General features: G+C 33.7%; 3 protein-coding genes across 3 annotated transcripts; 2 read left to right on the top strand and 1 right to left on the bottom strand.

The window, feature by feature from the left end:
* Positions 1-258: 258 nt before the first annotated feature.
* LOC125822401 (uncharacterized) lies at positions 259-1,005 on the bottom strand. The gene has a single exon (XM_049501798.1). The coding sequence runs from the start codon at positions 1,003-1,005 to the stop codon at positions 295-297; it is 711 nt and encodes a 236-aa protein (XP_049357755.1). The 3' UTR covers positions 259-294.
* Positions 1,006-7,899: 6,894 nt separating this feature from the next.
* LOC125822397 (light-induced protein, chloroplastic) lies at positions 7,900-9,880 on the top strand. Its single transcript, XM_049501794.1, has 3 exons — positions 7,900-8,454; positions 9,119-9,314; positions 9,409-9,880. Exons 1-3 carry the CDS (start codon positions 7,985-7,987, stop codon positions 9,721-9,723), a joined length of 981 nt encoding a protein of 326 aa, XP_049357751.1. The 5' UTR covers positions 7,900-7,984; the 3' UTR covers positions 9,724-9,880.
* A 687-nt stretch (positions 9,881-10,567) lies between these two features.
* On the top strand, positions 10,568-17,509 carry LOC125822394 (pyrophosphate--fructose 6-phosphate 1-phosphotransferase subunit beta). Its single transcript, XM_049501790.1, has 16 exons — positions 10,568-10,857; positions 11,531-11,692; positions 11,784-11,905; positions 12,015-12,068; positions 12,174-12,280; positions 12,404-12,509; positions 13,087-13,150; positions 14,985-15,073; positions 15,601-15,732; positions 15,879-16,049; positions 16,126-16,241; positions 16,329-16,440; positions 16,614-16,698; positions 16,802-16,846; positions 17,042-17,110; positions 17,253-17,509. Exons 1-16 carry the CDS (start codon positions 10,659-10,661, stop codon positions 17,327-17,329), a joined length of 1,710 nt encoding a protein of 569 aa, XP_049357747.1. The 5' UTR covers positions 10,568-10,658; the 3' UTR covers positions 17,330-17,509.
* Positions 17,510-17,831: the final 322 nt, after the last annotated feature.

The raw sequence follows: 17,831 nt of genomic DNA, 5'->3' as shown, positions 1-17,831 counted from the left end.
ACTTCAATTACTCAATCACTTGTATACAAACAACAAATTAAACAAAACTAGAATATATACATTTAACTGGCACAAGCTACCATTTTTTCTATGGGAGAGAGACAAATCAATGTGTAGATTTTTTTGACAAATGAAGATCAGATTTACTCGTACGAAAATGAAATGAAGTTTTTTTTTTCTGACCGACTTAAGTGGTATAACTTATGAACAATTTTATTAAATGAAGGTTAGAATTTCATAAAGTCAAATCCATTTGATGAGAAATCTCAACACAATAATCCATGAATTTTTTCTTTAGTAAATGTCGAGAATTTCAAGAATGGATCTATTACAAAGGGGACAACAACCTCGATTTAACCAAAGCTCTCTTGAACACACCCTACAATATGTGTGTCCACATGGTATGAATGCTGCTCCTTTTTTCCTTCCCATGCACACGCAGCACACCGTATCATTACCCACCCCTAATTCTTCCTTCTCATCCCAGCCGTTCGTTTCTTCTAACAATCTCATCAACGACACCCTATACGGCGATCCTCCTCCAGTACCCGGCCCATCTTCGTTGGATCTCAACGGGCTTGTATTTGGGCCTGATCCATCAGAATCTTGGGCCGATCTTAAATTACGCTCCGCCAGTAAAGCCGCCGCTAAGTTCATCCCGGAACCCGTAGGAATATGATCAGCCAAGCATAAAATATTAACTGACTCTATTTCCGGCGGTGTTTCACGGCCTACTTCCGCCTCCTCCGGCGGTGGTTGTAGCGACTCCTCCTCTTCATCGTCCATTACACTTAACGAAGCTGGTCGGAGACATAAAGTGGTCCCACAACATGCAATGGATCCGGTGAATCCTAACCGTTCAGTTAAACTCTTTCGTCGTCTCACAACGCGATCATTACCGTCCATTCTCTCTCTAAGCAATTCCGCCATTGTTCTTCCTTCTATCCCTCTCTTTCTCCTAATTTCCTGCAATCCAAAACCCAACATTTCGATAATTTCACTCATTTTTTTCCAGAAAATAAAAACACCCCAAAATTTGACGAAAATAAAATAACAGACGTATATAAACTTGTGCAAAAGATGCATGAAGACACAAATATAATGCATGTATATATAAGCAGAGGTGTATTTTCGCCTTAAGGTGGTAGAATAAATTAAATGATCGGAAATGAAATGAAGTTAATCACGTGATGATGAGTAATATGAAAGGCACCAACGTAACATAACGTACCACATGAACATGACCTTTGTGATGGGCTGGCTCCTAGCTAATTAAAGAAGAAAGCAGTAACCTTGTGGGTATTAATAAAGTCATGTGGATGATCAAATGGAACTTAGGGATATGAAATATATAGTACGTAAAATATATTGTATAAATTAATGGAGTATATATATATATATACGGTTTTATTCGTCATCAAATGAATCTTTGAAGAAAGAAACAAATGAAAGGACAATTAAGAAGGAGAAGAAGACGAAGAATAAAAGGAACAATTTGGGAGTGGTGGGGCTTAACGTAGATCCACTTCATTTAAATAATTTTTTGGTGGTTTAGATTAGACTATTATCTTATCCTACATTAAACTATTTGCCTGTTTTTGTATTAATATTTTTGGAATGGTCGCCGGCCATAACTAAGTCAACAACTATATATTCAATAAATAGGGTTTTCCAAGTGGCATTGCATTACGTTTTACGAATTTCTTGGGAATTTAATATTTTTTAGGCCATAATAGTTTGTGATCGTCACATATATGGCCAAACTTCTAAGATTTACTTATCGTTTCGAGAAGTAATTTTTTTAGAATAATTGTTTGTGTTTGGTTATATTAATGATCTCCAACATCATTTTAGAATTATTGTACGAGCAAATTGTGCTTGGAGGGGTATCTTGTAAGTGCATATTCAATGAAAAAAATAATTAAAAAGGTTATTATTAAAATTATTTTTATTGTGATTTTGTTGGACTATTGTGTGGTATAATAAAACTCCATTTATTGGTGCAAGGGTATAATCACTAGTTTTTTGGGTTATTTAACCACACGAAAGACAGATAAGCATAAGTTGCACTAATTATAATGAAATGGATACAGGAAAATCCTAGCGTAGTAAATTTTAATTTTTCCATAAATTTTGCTACTCAATGCCAAATTTCTCTGCTTTATTTTTAACGAGTACTAATACTTTGCTAGATCTGTAACATATTGTTGGTCAATCTGATAAACCTAATACCGATTAGGTAATATCTTTAGAGGATTAAAATAATCTGTGAGAATAATTGAAGTTCTTAGTCGTCCATACGGACACAACAAACCTAACCAGAATTGGAACTACATGAATAATTAATTAATAAATAAACTCTAGTTTTTCCTAATTTCTCTGTCACTCTGAGCTTTATGTAATATATAAATTACTACTGTCACAATTCATTATAGTGGTCATTCGTTGCAATAATATTTCATTATAATTGTTTGAGTTTTTTTAAAATTGATTTTTATGTTCAGCTTTATACAAGTTTAAGTGTCTACTTATGCACGTCCAAAATTAAAAGACATATAAAATGAGAATAAGTTAAAAGAATATTTTTATGTATTATGACTTAAAATAATGGTATATCTTGATCCTGAATAAAATAATAATTCAACCCCACTAGATAAAAATTATACTTCTTGTAACTTTGTTGAAGATATTGAAGAAAGGGAAAATTACGCGGTTAAGCAAATTTATACTATTTAATTACTCATCATAGTTATAGTTTGCTATAATTACCACTCACGACTAACATTATACATTAATTACGAGGGCTGACTTCGAGCTTGTATAATTAGTCATGTTTGTATATGTATAATTCGTCAGAATATACAAAATACATATGTATAATATACAATTATCTAACCTATATAAATATACAATTCACCTCTCTCCCACTCTCTGCCCTCTCTCGCTCACCTCTCTCCTCTCTCTCCCAATCTCGCTCGCCTCTCTCCTCCCTCTCCCAATCTCGCTCGCCTCTCTCCTCCCTCTCCCAATCTCGCTTGCTATATATACAATTGCATATGTATAATATACAATTATCTAACATATATACATATACAATTCACCTCTCTCCCTCCCTCTCCCAATCTCGCTCGCCTCTCTCCTCCCTCTCCCAATCTCGCTTGCCATATATACAAATATATATGTATAATTTACAATTATCTAACCTATATACATATACAATTCACTTTTCTCCACTCTTTGCCCCCTCTCTCTCGCCTCTCTCCTCTCTCTCCCAGTCTCGCTCGCCTCTCTCCTCCATATAACATGTAGCTACAAATTGTAATTATCAAACTATAGCTATGGAGAGTAATTAAACTATTTTTGAGTGGCTATATGTGAAAGTTCCCCTTGAAGAAAAGTATTTAGAAGCCTGGACCGAAAGAATGAAGGAAAAACAAGGATAACAGTCGGCCCATTAATGGCCCTTTTAAGTGTCTCATTGTGACTCACAGCGACCATCAGCTCTCAGCCCATTCCAATTATCTATAGACTGTACAGTGTACACAATAGTGGAATCTTATGTCTTTAATTCACCTCACACAGTGTAGCGATACAGTTATTTTTTCCTTAAATAGATACTCCTTTTGAATTCTAACTTTAGGTATTAAAAAATTCTTGGTATGGAACGCTTCCTTCCGAACAGAGCTCTATGTCATACGAATCTAAAATAATCGAACTCCAATATAATATAAGTATCAGACATAGAGTAGAAACAAAAAAGTGTCTTTTAATTTATATATATTCTACTATATAAGAAGCATGAGTTCAAATGTTGGTATCAACATGTGTGTTTTTTGTCCTTAAAATTTAAGTTGAAGGATATTTTAGTCATTGTGTTTAATAGGTCTATCTTGCGTAAAGTATACTGCCAGCAAGCACATTATTCTAATTTTAGAGACTCTCCCCTTTCATCTTCTCCTCTAATTTATACCTTCTTTCCCTTTCTCTTATGTGCTTTGTTCTTAAGAATTTACTGCTTGGGTTTATTTCAATGAAGATTCAATTTTTCTATTTGGGTTTTGGTGAATAGTGAGTATTCCCCCCCCCTCTCTCTCTCTTATGTTTACATGCTTTCTTACTGCAATAATCTGACTAGTTTCTGTAAAATTTCAACTAAAAACAGCAGGTTCCATATCCTACAGAATACAAAATAGATCAGCAACATATATTTAAGAATTTAAAGACAGCTACTTTACATACTAAATTTGACACAAAAGAGTTAAAACTTGGGTATACCTTCAAATTATCCTGTAGACTATCAGCCTTCCTTTTCATCCTTAATTTTCAAGAAGCTATAGAGTTTTACAATTGTGTGCCACGTATAATGATGAAATATATGCTTCTTATATAGTAGAATGCGGTAATTTTTGGGATGAATTTTTATCTCGCGATGATCTATAATTGTAAAAAGTTGCCTAATGCCTATTACTTGTTTGACAAAATGCATGAATGAGCTGTTTAATTTAGCCTATTTCATGTTTGCTTTCATTGGTGGTGTCCAATTCACATATATACCCTGGTAAATTCAAAGACCCAGTCAGAGACATATAATTTAAGTTTTTATGAGTTCTAACCTTTGAAATTTAGTAGCTTTGAACCATTACATTTTAAAATCATGGGTTTAAGACCTACTATTGTTGCAGTTTTAACATATAAAGTCATCTTTACGTAATAATTTTCAGAACCTATGATGTTTGAATTCTGGGTCTGCTACTATATATGCAATAATTTTTATATTTTGTGATATTTGAACGGGCACCAAGGACCATTTATTAAAATAGTCATCGTAAATGTATATGGCTCAAAACGTCTCTACAAACACCTTCATAATTTTGCAAGTTTAGCTTCAAAGAAGCAATGGAACTAAGAAAGGGTCCATGGAAAGAACACTTATTGTTGGAATTCAGAAAAAAAATTCTTTGCTTACAGTGGGGAAATATAATGAACCACGTTTTCTTCAAATAATAAGAAGCCTAAAGTATATGATGTAATCGTGGGAGCCACAAGTTAAGGTAATCTCTGAGATAACATATATAGTTTGATGTTTATTGATTTATCACACCTTATATCTTTTATGTATATGTTTGATTTGAATAATGTGTTTATTGTTTAAAATTTCAGCCAGAAAATTCAACTATTTTCCTATTATAGTGGGCTTGAATCAAGTACAACGAACTTCCTCATATTCTCCTTGCCTCTAAGAAATTTCATCAATAAATTATCATTTATTGATTTGCAGATGTCAAAATAGTGTGGAGCAAAGTTTACTACAACTGAGTGTGCCTGTTATAAAATTGTGCCTTGTGCTAAGTTGAGTGTACATGTTACAAAATTGTCTTGTGACTTTTTTTTCTGTTACAATCACTATGTAGATATGGAGTTGTGCATCAGTTATGTCTTGAACAAATCTATATGTACTCTCTCAAAAAAAAATTATTATATTTAGAAATTTCAAATATAAGTATAATCCTAATTTTGGATTTAAGTCCTCTCAAGTGAATAAAACTATGTATGTATAATAGAGTATAGCCACATCAAATAATATAACATTTTCAAACACTGGCGGTACTTATCTAGTTTTAAAAGACATAGGAACCCCACATACCATATTTTGTATCTAACAAGTTGTAAATGGCAATTCTAACGGCCAACTTTTATATTTCACGTGTGTTGCAGGATTCTTTCTAGTGGGAGGCAAAATATTTATTATTGCATTTGGTGGTGTCGATATGTGTTTTATTACCAGCTTAATCATATTATTAATTGGTACATATACTCACTTTAGTAGGAGTAATTTTAAGACTAAATTATGTAATTTGATGTAAATACCATGTACGATAACTCTTAACTAGATAAAATTAAACTCACGCCTTCTTTTCCTAAAGAATAACACTTTTCATTCTCTCAAGCTTTATTATTGAATGCAAGTTGGGATTTAAGGTATTGTGATTAGTGATACTATTTTTTGTGGTAGTACAACATGCAGGAGAGAAAGAAATTGGTTTTTCCATCCGCCAATTGTGTTTTAAAGTTACTTAGAATAAAATGATAATTCAAATTTAAAAGTCTTTTTTAGAAAAAACACAATATTTATTAAAATTTTTACCTTTTGTCATTCGTAAATACAAAGTTAAAATATATAAGTATTAGCTTAAAATCTTAATTTCTTTGAGTCGAAAATTTATTAGGAGTGATAAAATTTGTGTACATCTCGTCTTCATCAAATCACATTCGGTTACGTTGTTAAAATCCTAATCTCATCATCATACTATTACGAGTATTTTTGGACATTACTCTAGCCAAAATATCGTGTGCAATTAATCTCCTCCACCACTTAAAATGACCTACTTTTTTGGTATTAAAAAATAGGCGAATTGAAAGAAATATGAAAGGATAAAAAAAATTTAGAAAATTCTAGAAAGAGGAGAGTTACGTTACGTGTCTAGCTATCATTCCCTCTCCATATTTTCTCGAAACCCCAAACTACCCCTACCTCATAACTTTTGTAATTGAATCATAGTTGAGAAAAATAAGAATATATATAATTAAAATAAAATACTTTAAAATTCACATTAAGAATTTATAACAATTAAAAGATGAGTGGAAAAAAACAAATCAATGTCAGATCATAATATGTAAAACAAGATGTTTAGCATATAATGAAGTAATTGTTTATATTATTCTTTACAATGACTATTAATGGGGTTAAAGAAAATTCATTTTAAAATTGTGATTGAATTAAGCTTTTAAATTTTATTATTATAAAAGAGATTTATTTTTCATAAAATCTGATCCAAAATAGATTTACAAGAAAATGAGTAGCCTTTCGGAACATTATGTAAATATTTACTTAGTCTATTATAACGTTAATATAATTCATCTTGTCAACTCGACTATAGTATTTTTTATTATTGCAATTTGTTTGTAATTAATTTAGTGTATGTGCATTATGTGTGCTGCTCAATATAAGATTGCATAAAAAATTATATATATTTTGCAACTGAAGTTACAATACATATAATACTATATTCACTTAATTGGCAAAATTATTCAAGTAATGAATTAATTTTCTTAATTTCAAACTTATTCAGGTTAGACAATGTCAATTTGTATATACATTCAACAATTACACAATAATAATAATAATACATTTTGAGAGTTTTCGAAAAAGTAAAAAAATAATGTTTTTGGAATCGACTAAACAAAATACTGTAAGATAAATAAATTGAAGTTTTTAGTTTCTGGTTTTTACGTGTACGTGAAGTCTCATGAATTTAGTTATAGAGATCAATCAATAATTATTGAACTACATGTTTTAGTTATAAAGATCAATCAACAATTAATCATATATATGAATTTAGTTATAGAGTTCAATCAACAATTAATTAACTACATCATCCAATCTTATTTTCTTTTAATCATATATTTAGGATTCTTTTTTTTTTCATGCACACGAAAAAAGAACCATTATTATTAATTCTCCATTATCATATATTTTAGAATTATTTAATTTTTTAAGGTAGTCAATATTATAAAATAATTATATAAAAAATCAAGAAAAATAGTAAATATTGATAGGTTTTCATTTTTGTTTATTTATTCTCTAAGATTAATAAATATATTTTTATTTTTTCATATGATATTCGATACTCATATTAAAATCTGACTAATTTAAATTCACGTTATATAGAATTCCATTCATAGATCTCTAATTAAGGAATAAATAACTCTGGTCTGCAGCACATCGGTGGTCTTAAATTAATAAATACTAAACTAATTCAAGAGGGTACGTATGTCTTTTTACCACAGCTAATCCAAGGCAACACGCTCGTATAAAATGCATCATACAGTATTGTAATTCTCATTCAATCGAGCTTCCCCTGTTCTCTTCATTTCATATTTACAAAAAATAGCATTCTGTTCTTTCTCTATTTCACTCTCAAAAATGGCTTCCATCTCTTCTCTCAATCAAATTCCTTGCAAAACTCTCCAAATTACATCCCAATATTCAAAACCCACATCCAAAATCTCAACTTTACCCATCTCCTCCACGAATTTCCTATCAAAAACAGAACAACACAGATCAATTTCAGTCAAAGAATTCACAAACCCAAAACCAAAATTCACAGCTCAAGCCACAAATTACGACAAGGAAGATGAGTGGGGGCCGGAAGTGGAGCAAATAAGGCCGGGTGGAGTAGCGGTTGTGGAAGAAGAACCACCTAAGGAGCCAAGTGAAATTGAGTTGCTGAAGAAGCAATTGGCGGATTCTTTATATGGAACCAATAGGGGTTTGAGTGCTAGCAGTGAGACTAGGGCGGAAATCGTTGAACTCATCACTCAGCTTGAGTCGAAGAACCCTAATCCAGCACCTACTGAAGCCTTGACTCTTCTCAACGGCAAATGGATTCTTGCGTAAGTTCTTTCATTTTTTTTGGTTGAATTATGTAGTATGAATTGATTCACATGACCAATTGCTTCACTAGCTAGCAATTTTTTATTTGGTAATTACATCTTTGAATTTGTTGTGCTCTAAGCAATCGAATTCTTTTATTAATTTAAAAAGTATCGTAGTTTGCTTATGGGATAAAACAGTCGAGTATGAAAAGGGAAGATAAATGAAAGCCTTGTTGCGAACTGGAAGTATGCTTATACATATTAGTGATAAAAAATTCAAATTTATGGGTGCTAACTACCACAGCTACACAAACATATTAAAGAAATTTCAATCATGACTGCAGCCACATTTGTTGCCATGAACATATGTCAAATATATGTCCATGGTCCACTCTTAATTTTCGAATTTTTTTGAGCTGCAGAAAAGTTAAAGGAGATTATATATTGTAGTTTGATGAGGAGATGAACCTTATTTGAGCATTACTTTCTTTAGTCATGAGAATTCAGGTGGCATCTTTTCGCCACCATATTTGCTTCCTTGTTGCATTTTAGCTAATCATTATCTTTTTGAAAGGGCATTGTTTAGTCCACGAAGAATGTTAAATGTTCTTGCTTCAGTGTATATGTTATAACTCGAGCTTGTTGGCATGAACTCTTGGAATTCTGTACTAAAACACTGCAGGTACACATCTTTCTCTGGTTTGTTTCCTTTGTTGTCAAGGGGCAATCTGCCTCTGGTTCGAGTTGAGGAGATTTCCCAGACCATCGATTCTGAGAGTTTCACTGTCCAAAACTCTGTTGTCTTTGCTGGACCTTTAGCTACAACTTCCATTAGTACCAATGCCAAATTCGAAGTCAGAAGTCCAAAACGTGTCCAGGTGGTTATCTTCTTTAACATTTTTCTAGTCTTGTCATCGTTCCTCATACTTGATCATCATTTTAGTCTCATGTTATACTCTCTGTGTGGTTCAGATTAAATTTGAAGAAGGCATAATTGGAACACCCCAGTTGACAGATTCCATCGTATTGCCTGAGAACGTCGAATTCTTGGGACAAAAGATTGATCTAAGCCCCTTCAAAGGCTTGATTACTTCAGTCCAAGACACAGCTTCCTCAGTGGTCAAGTCCATTTCAAGTCAACCACCAATTAAGTTTCCTATTACCAACAACAATGCACAATCATGGCTGCTGACAACATACTTGGATGATGAGCTTAGGATCTCCAGAGGAGATGCTGGCAGTGTTTTTGTGTTGATCAAGGAAGGCAGTCCCCTCTTGAAGCCTTAAAGACCCATGTTTTTGGAGTTGTGTATGTTTTTCATAATATAGGAGAGCAAACAGTAGAAAGTAAAAAAATTAAAATGATGTAAACTAAAAATAAGTTTTCCTCAAGTCAAACTCTATAGATGGCTTGTCCTCATGATTTGTACTTATGGCATATGAAATATTAAAATATAGCTTGAAAGAAGTAGACATATGAATCACTTTGCAGGAATCCATTCAAATTTAGATGCCTTCATATGCAGATTTACATCGAGCTTACCTCATCTCGGTTCAATCTTCTCATGAACTTGAGTCATTTGTTTTTCGATCATTCTTGCTGGAGAGATGCTATACAACAAGAAATCAATGCATGAAATAATTGTAATTTGTATGGTTACATATGATAATATAAATTGCAAAATTGAATTGAAATAAATCGTATGGTACTAAATCTAGTTCAATTTGGATTTCTACTTACGTTGAGGATTATTAGAATTTCCCAAATCGATCAAATGCCCACCCTGGTAAATAGTGGTAACAAAATAACTTTAAAAGGAAGAGAAATAAATGGAATAAAATCACAAAATAACGGAATATGCTTTTTTAATCTTTCCACCAACCACCTCCACCTACAAAAGGATTGTAAAATAGAAACGAATTATTAATACTCCACTAGTTTTGGAAAATCCCTAACAAAATGGCATACAGTACTTGGTTGGTTGTCTGACGAATATACTAAAATACCCTTTTAATAAAATAAGTTTCTTACTAAAATACCCCTATCTTACTCATCCGGCGGAGTCTCCAAGGACAATTTTGCCCTTTCGCAAATCAAAAGCGACAGAGCAACAATAAAATAGGGAGCTCCGAAAGATCTGATTATTTGCCTCTCAACTCGTTCACTGCTACTCCTCACTAACCCCAAAACAACTCTTCTCTTCTCTTCTCCGGCGATTTCAATGGCCGCCGCCACTCTTTCTTTGCTTAACAACGGAGAGTTAGCTTCTTCCGTCAAGTCTCCGGGCACCGGACGATATGCTGCCGTTTACAGTGAAGTTCAAAACAGCCGTTTAGATCACCCTCTTCCTCTTCCTTCTGTTCTCGGAAGCCCTTTCAAAGTCGTTGATGGCCCTCCTTCATCTGCCGCCGGTCACCCAGGTCTTTTTTCTGCATTCTTCCTTAATATTTTTTTTCCCGTAAATAGATCAAGTTTTTTCTTTCAAACCTTAATAAATCAATTTCTGTACGGTTCTGCATTCCTGTTTAACTGTATTTCTAAGTTTACATTTTCCACCCGTAATAGATCAAGTTAGTTCTGTATTCTTCTAACCATATAATCTTGCATAACATTGTTTTTACTGAAGCAGATCAAGTTACTTTACTGTTTGCATTCTTTAGACTGTTTAATCTTGAACATCAATGCGTTAATAATTGTAATAGATCAAGTTGCTGTATGTATATTCATGTGTTATAATGTTTGTTTCATAATAGACCAAGTGACCGTAATGTTTTGCGTGATCTCTCTTTAACACATATTTCAAGTGAAGTGTAATGATTTCATTCATGAATTTTCAATTGCATATCTAAACATTACTTCAACTTCCAAATACTTCCTTTTCAACCTTCAACCAAATATTTTACAAACTCCAATTAAGGAGGATCAAATCTTGAAAAAGTTGGATTTAAGAAGTTCATAAATTATAATGCTAGAAGTTTACTGTTGCAAGTCGTTCTGCACCATTCACTAAATAAACTTTATAGAGCCTTCTTTAGGAGCATGCTGTTGTTTATGATGTGTATGATAAATTTGAGGATGATTTGGTGATTGCAGAGGAGATTGCAAAGCTTTTTCCTTCCTTATACGGACAACCATCTGTTTCATTGGTGCCTGATGATTCTGGGGATGTTGCGATGAATCAAATCTTGAAAATTGGAGTGGTGTTATCTGGAGGCCAAGCCCCTGGAGGGCATAATGTTATCTCCGGAATTTTTGGTAAGTTCATGGTTGAGAAATTTATGTTAGTTCAATTATTGCAGATTTTTCTCTTTCTTCTTTAATCAAGTTTTGTGTATTTGGATGGTAGATTACTTGCAGACTCATTGCAAGGGAAGCACAATGTATGGGTTCAGGGGTGGACCAGCTGGGGTCATGAAGGGAAAGTATGTGGTGTTGACCCCGGAGTTCATTTACCCATACAGAAATCAGGTATGTTCCCTAGCAACTTTTTTCTGTTAACAAGATATTTTAGAACTTCAATCTGTCTCCCAATTCAACGTTCAGAACATAATTTAAGAGTTCATATTCCTTCTTCTAGGGTGGATTTGATATGATCTGCAGTGGTAGGGACAAGATTGAGACTCCAGAGCAGGTACTTACCATATTCTATAATTATATGAACCTTCTATGATCTATCTAGCTATCATCTTACACATGAAAAAAGTATTTTAGTTAATAACCAATTCCATCATTTCAGTTTAAGCAAGCTGAAGAAACAGCCAAGAAGCTCGATTTAGATGGTCTTGTCGTAATTGGTGGAGATGACTCCAATACAAATGCTTGTCTTCTTGCTGAGAACTTCAGGTAACGTAATGTGCCCAAAAATAAAATGAGAAATAAAAGATTAGCAGTTGATATGATTTTATTTTTTTTGATGTTTTAATCAGTGCTATTGCTGGGGCTAAATAATTTGCTGTGTTTTTTCAGAAGTAAAAATTTGAAAACTCGGGTTATAGGATGCCCGAAAACCATAGATGGTGACTTAAAATCGAAAGAGGTTCCCACAAGTTTTGGCTTTGATACGGCATGCAAGGTACTCTTTCTGATTAACACTTTTTTCTTTCTCTATAAAGTTCAATATCTTTCATCTGTATAAAAGAAAAGTAGAGAAAGTGAAGCTGCATGAACGTGATCCTGGTAATCTGGATAATGATGTTAATTATTCAGGCTTACCATCAGCTAGTCTTAGCTATCAGCCTATCCTGTCTCATAGAATAATCTATTAGTATTAGACCCTTAAACACAAGATACTCACAAACGGAAACCTTGTTGTTGGGCATGTACCTGAATCTTGACTTGCTTCTGGTGGTTGGCATGATCATTTTTTTCTCATATTTTGTTACATATTTGATTCTGGTTGGCGAACAGAAGATCAGTTTCTCTTCAAAGAACAATTTCTCATTGCATAACATGCTCAATGCTAGAAAATGTTGAAAACCTTCAATGCTTTGTTTGCAAATGCTACCATCTTCAAATTTGTTTGTCATAATATTTCCAAACAGGCTGATTTTCTCATTTTTCTGCTTGAAGTTTTAATTGATAATGCATGATCCTGTAGTATATTATCCTGTGAAGGTTCATGTAATAATAATTTCCATTTTACTCTATAGATATATGCAGAAATGATTGGGAATGTCATGATAGATGCTCGATCAACAGGAAAATACTATCATTGTAAGTTCACTAGCCTTATCATATGGTAGGATCAACTCCATCATAGCACTTCTTATCACATGTTTCCTCATTCCAGGACAGGATTTTTGTGTAACGTAAATTATTCATCAAGAACTGAAAAGATACTTTCTCTTACTAACATCATAATTGTATTAGAAATCAATCTTCAGGCTATGGATTGCCCCCCACCCCAACCCCCAGGGATTGGTTGAAGTGGTAAAGGTTGACAGACTTGTGACATAGGGCACAGGTTCGAGCCCAAACCAAGGCTGGTATTTTAGTGGAGAAGAGAAGAGGGGCAGAACCATTACCCAGAGTTTCTAAGGCTGCCTTAGTCCTTAGGGTTGGTTCCAGGTGGATTTCCTCAGTCAATTAGAAAAAATGGCTATGGGTTGGACCAATACTTCCATAAAGAGATATGCCCTCTTATCTATTAGTGCACTTACTCATGTCATCATTCTCTGGCAAAGTTTTCTTTGTCGTGAATGTAGCTTTGGTGTTCATCATCTTGTTCCTGGTCGTGAAATAGGGTTGCTGTTTATTGGATAAACGTAGAGCGTATGAGAGGACCCGAGAGGCATTGAGCATACCTGACCGAAAGAGATCTGATGAATTGTTTTGCTTTACAATGAAGACTTGGACATTCGTTTATGCATCTTTTCTCTTTCTCACTATAATTTTACTACTTACCTGTTTCTTTAATGTTATTTAATGGATTAATATTATTTTTTTGATGATGAATTTTCACTTGATTTTTCTATATCCATTTGCTCTTTTTGTCTTTCCTTTTGGTTCCAGTAAGCAGTTATGACTTTGACATTATCAAACTGTCGGTTGGTTGAACATTTTTGCTGCTCAGAGCCTCTTGCACTGGTTACCTCATACAGGAAATAGCATGTTTCTTGAACCTAAATATATTTGAAAGAACAAACTTCAGATATTTGGATTTTGATTGCTTTCCCCATATGCCATGTGTCTCCACTAGTTTTGAATAGTTATATACTGTCCGTTTAGTTTGAGAAAATAACTGGTTTAAAAAAGAATGACTTCTTTCTTTTTTTGGCAACATTTTAATTTCAGCTTTTTGTACATTTGACATGATTTTAATTTAGGACCACAAGATTCAAAAGTCTTCTTTATTTTCTTAAACTCCGTGCCAAGTCAAACTAGGCCATTCTTTTTTAAATGGAAGGAGTATTATATACAAATGTATCCAATCTATTGAAAAGCAAAGAGAAGTGGCCAGTCTCCATGATATTTATGCAGCAATTCTGTCATGAACTGAGGCTGTCTTTTTGCTCTGTAGTCAAAGCTGAATTTTACTAGTTTCTTATGTATTCCACTCCTAAGAGTTATCTGATGTTTCTTTTTTTATTTTTTCCCATCATTTAATATTTCATTAACTGCAATATCTACCAGTTTGAGTTCATCTTGGTAGGAATTAAAGGGTGTGTGCTGCACGTAAAGGAATTGCCTTATCTAAATGAATGGATTCATCTTCTGCTCATCTGATGTTTGTATTTGAACTTACTTTCCCAACTGCTCATAAATTTCAAAAAAAAAAAAAGAAAGAAAGAAGGCTTAACGTTATTCTTAGTATATGTTAACCATCACTGCTCTTGTATATTTAGTATCTGAAAATTCTAATATGTTGGTGGACTTCATTAGATATAATTGTGTTAAGGCATAAAAGTATTGCTGTTCAAATGTCACAAAGAAGGTCTTCATCGTACTCCATTGTGGTCTTCTTTGAGCAACAATTATCTGCTCATTTATCTCTATTTGCTTTGCATACATCTGAAATATCATAACCTTGTCTGTTAACTCGTTACAGTTGTGAGGCTCATGGGGCGTGCTGCTTCACACATTACTCTAGAGTGTGCTCTGCAAACTCATCCAAACGTTACTTTGATTGGAGAAGAGGTATCTTTCTTAATTTAACACTCCTCTTCTGCACCAAAAATCTTTTGAGAAAATATAATCCTTTGTTTCTAGTCAAATAAGAAAAATAGATGAGTACTTATCGTGAATAAAAAGGGCATCATTTTATAGAAAATGTTGCTCTACGTTGGAGATTTAATTCTCTTGGTGTGATTTGTAAAGGTTTACGCCTTTTGCTTTCAAATATGCTCTCGATCCAAGAGTGTTCAATTAAAGTTCATTGGAAAGAAAAAGATTTGGATTTTTTGGGGGGGGTTGATTTGTGGTCTACTCTTGTTACTTTAATGCATACAAGGGTCAAAATTTAAAATGCAAGGGGGAAAGGAACCAAGATTATTTAAGGTGCACACAAAGGCAGCTAATACTGTGTAATTGCTTTGGCATACGCCATTGAGAAAGTGAAGAAGTAGTTGATCACTTATCTGTAGTTATATGATGCTTATATCACATTCCATTAGTTTAACAAACTTCAAAACCAACTATATCTCAAACGTGTCATATTTTGGCAGGTATTTGCAAAGAAACTGACTCTTAAGAATGTTACGGACTACATTGCTGATGTGGTCTGCAAGCGCGCAGAGTCAGGTTACAATTATGGAGTTATTCTCATTCCTGAAGGACTTATAGATTTCATTCCTGAGGTAAAGCAACGTATAAGCTAACCTAATGTCGTCAATTAAAGTTCTGACCTAAAAATCTTTCTGGTCAAACTATTCCTTTTTCTTATACTGGTAAACCTTTTGAAAGCTAGTTGTATGTGTTCTGACTTTCTAGTGGTGTTTTGCAGGTTCAGCAACTCATTGCGGAACTAAATGAAATATTGGCACATGATGTTGTGGATGAAGCTGGTGTTTGGAAAAAGAAACTTACTCCTCAGTGCCTTGAGCTCTTTGAGTTGTTGCCCCTAGCAATTCAGGAACAACTGCTTCTTGAGAGAGATCCACATGGCAATGTCCAGGTAAATAAATATTGATCATGGTTAAAGTCATTCTACTCTGTGCTACACAATTTGATAACAAGTGGTATTTCTGCAGGTTGCCAAAATCGAAACTGAGAAAATGCTTATTCAAATGGTTGAAACTGAGTTGGATCAGAGGAAGCAGAAGGGTGCATATAATGCTCAATTTAAAGGACAGTCCCACTTTTTTGGGTACTCTTCTTGCACGATCTTTCATTGCTTTAGCTTCATATTATTCAAAATGAGGTCTTAGCACTAACAATTGGTCTGACTTCACAGTTATGAAGGAAGGTGTGGCTTGCCATCCAATTTTGATTCTACATACTGTTACGCATTGGGGTATGGTGCAGGATCACTGCTTCAAAGTGGGAAGACAGGGTTGATATCATCAGTATGTGCTTCTTCTGCTATAAAATAGTTTAGTTCCAAATTGTTTTATTAGATACATTATTATAAGTTCCTAATTAGTCACTATTTGGACCTGTGCGACTCATTTTTGAATATCCTAAAATTCATACATCAGCTATTGTATTGAAGTCACTCTTGATTTTCCTTGTGTATCAGGTTGGTAATTTGGCTGCTCCAGTTGAAGAATGGACCGTAGGTGGAACAGCACTCACTGCGTTGATGGACGTAGAGAGGAGACATGGTACAACTACTCGTTCTTCCCTTCATTGATTTTCTACACAATATACAAGTCCTTGCTGCATCATTTCATTTTATTCGTACTCTAAATGCATTCAATTCTACAGGCAAGTTCAAGCCAGTGATCAAGAAGGCTATGGTTGAGCTTGAAGGTTAGACTCTTGGATATAATATAACTCCTATTCTTTTCCCTGTGACTTTATTTGTTTCCTTCATTCTCAGAGAAACTGATGATCGTACATTTAGTTTCGATGCTAAAATTATCAAAACTGTTTCTTCTTACTGAGAGCAACTACACCCCATTCATGTGCAACCAAGTAGAAAACTAATTTGGAATGTTTATTCAGGTGCTCCATTCAAGAAATTTGCTTCAAAGAGGGAAGAATGGGCTCTTAACAACCGATACATTAACCCAGGTACGTTGAGTTTGATCTTGGTTTATGAAGAGCATTAGTTAGTGATTATTATCAATAACTCTGCTGTCACCTTATACGACACATGTTTAGGATAAAATGGAGCATTCAATCTCACCATCTCTTGTTCGTTTTGTGACTACAGGTCCCATTCAATTTGTTGGTCCAGTGGCAAATAAAGTAAACCACACTTTACTTCTGGAGTTGGGAGTAGATGCTTAGGAGAGGAGATATGAGTTGTTGTGAAATACATTTGTTGTACTATGAGTTTTTCGAGGGAGAACGTAAGCACTTAGCGCTTATGTTTAAGTTTTTTATCGGCTTATGATCTTTGTGAAACTCGAATCTTGCTTTTAACATATGCTTGATTACAAGATATTAGTGTGACATTTGAATAATATAAACCTCTTCTGTTTAATTATGAAGATAAATGAAAAACGAAGTATAAGAAGAGCGCCTTTGCATCTTATTACTGGTTATTGTCAATGGATTTTCCTTCGATGAAACTGGCACCCTTTTGTCAATTTCTTCTTGGACTACAGACTAGAGTCTTTAGCGGCAATAATAAATATGAATATTTATAATAAACACTCTACATTAATGGATGCAACGATATCAACTCAAATTGTTGCTAAATACTTTTTGAGGATATTCTAAAGAAAAGTCTATTGCTATTATATGTTTCTTTGGTTGTATTTTCACATGAAATAGTAATTTTCTTGTT

Source organism: Solanum verrucosum, unplaced genomic scaffold, assembly GCF_900185275.1.
Source record: "Solanum verrucosum unplaced genomic scaffold, falcon-dt-bn FXZP01000103.1, whole genome shotgun sequence".
NCBI classification, from domain to species: Eukaryota; Viridiplantae; Streptophyta; class Magnoliopsida; order Solanales; family Solanaceae; genus Solanum; species Solanum verrucosum.
This window is presented reverse-complemented; position numbering and strand designations above follow the sequence as displayed.

Bases quoted from the DNA above. Each gene is read 5' to 3' on its own strand.
- LOC125822401 (XM_049501798.1), bottom strand. From the start codon at position 1,005: ATGAGTGAAATTATCGAAATGTTGGGTTTTGGATTGCAGGAAATTAGG.
- LOC125822397 (XM_049501794.1), top strand. From the start codon at position 7,985: ATGGCTTCCATCTCTTCTCTCAATCAAATTCCTTGCAAAACTCTCCAA. The intron at 8,455-9,118 runs GTAAGTTCTTTC...AAAACACTGCAG, and splicing joins AACGGCAAATGGATTCTTGC to GTACACATCTTTCTCTGGTT. The intron at 9,315-9,408 runs GTGGTTATCTTC...TGTGTGGTTCAG, and splicing joins GAAGTCCAAAACGTGTCCAG to ATTAAATTTGAAGAAGGCAT.
- LOC125822394 (XM_049501790.1), top strand. From the start codon at position 10,659: ATGGCCGCCGCCACTCTTTCTTTGCTTAACAACGGAGAGTTAGCTTCT. The intron at 12,069-12,173 runs GTACTTACCATA...CCATCATTTCAG, and splicing joins AGATTGAGACTCCAGAGCAG to TTTAAGCAAGCTGAAGAAAC. The intron at 15,733-15,878 runs GTAAAGCAACGT...GGTGTTTTGCAG, and splicing joins TTATAGATTTCATTCCTGAG to GTTCAGCAACTCATTGCGGA.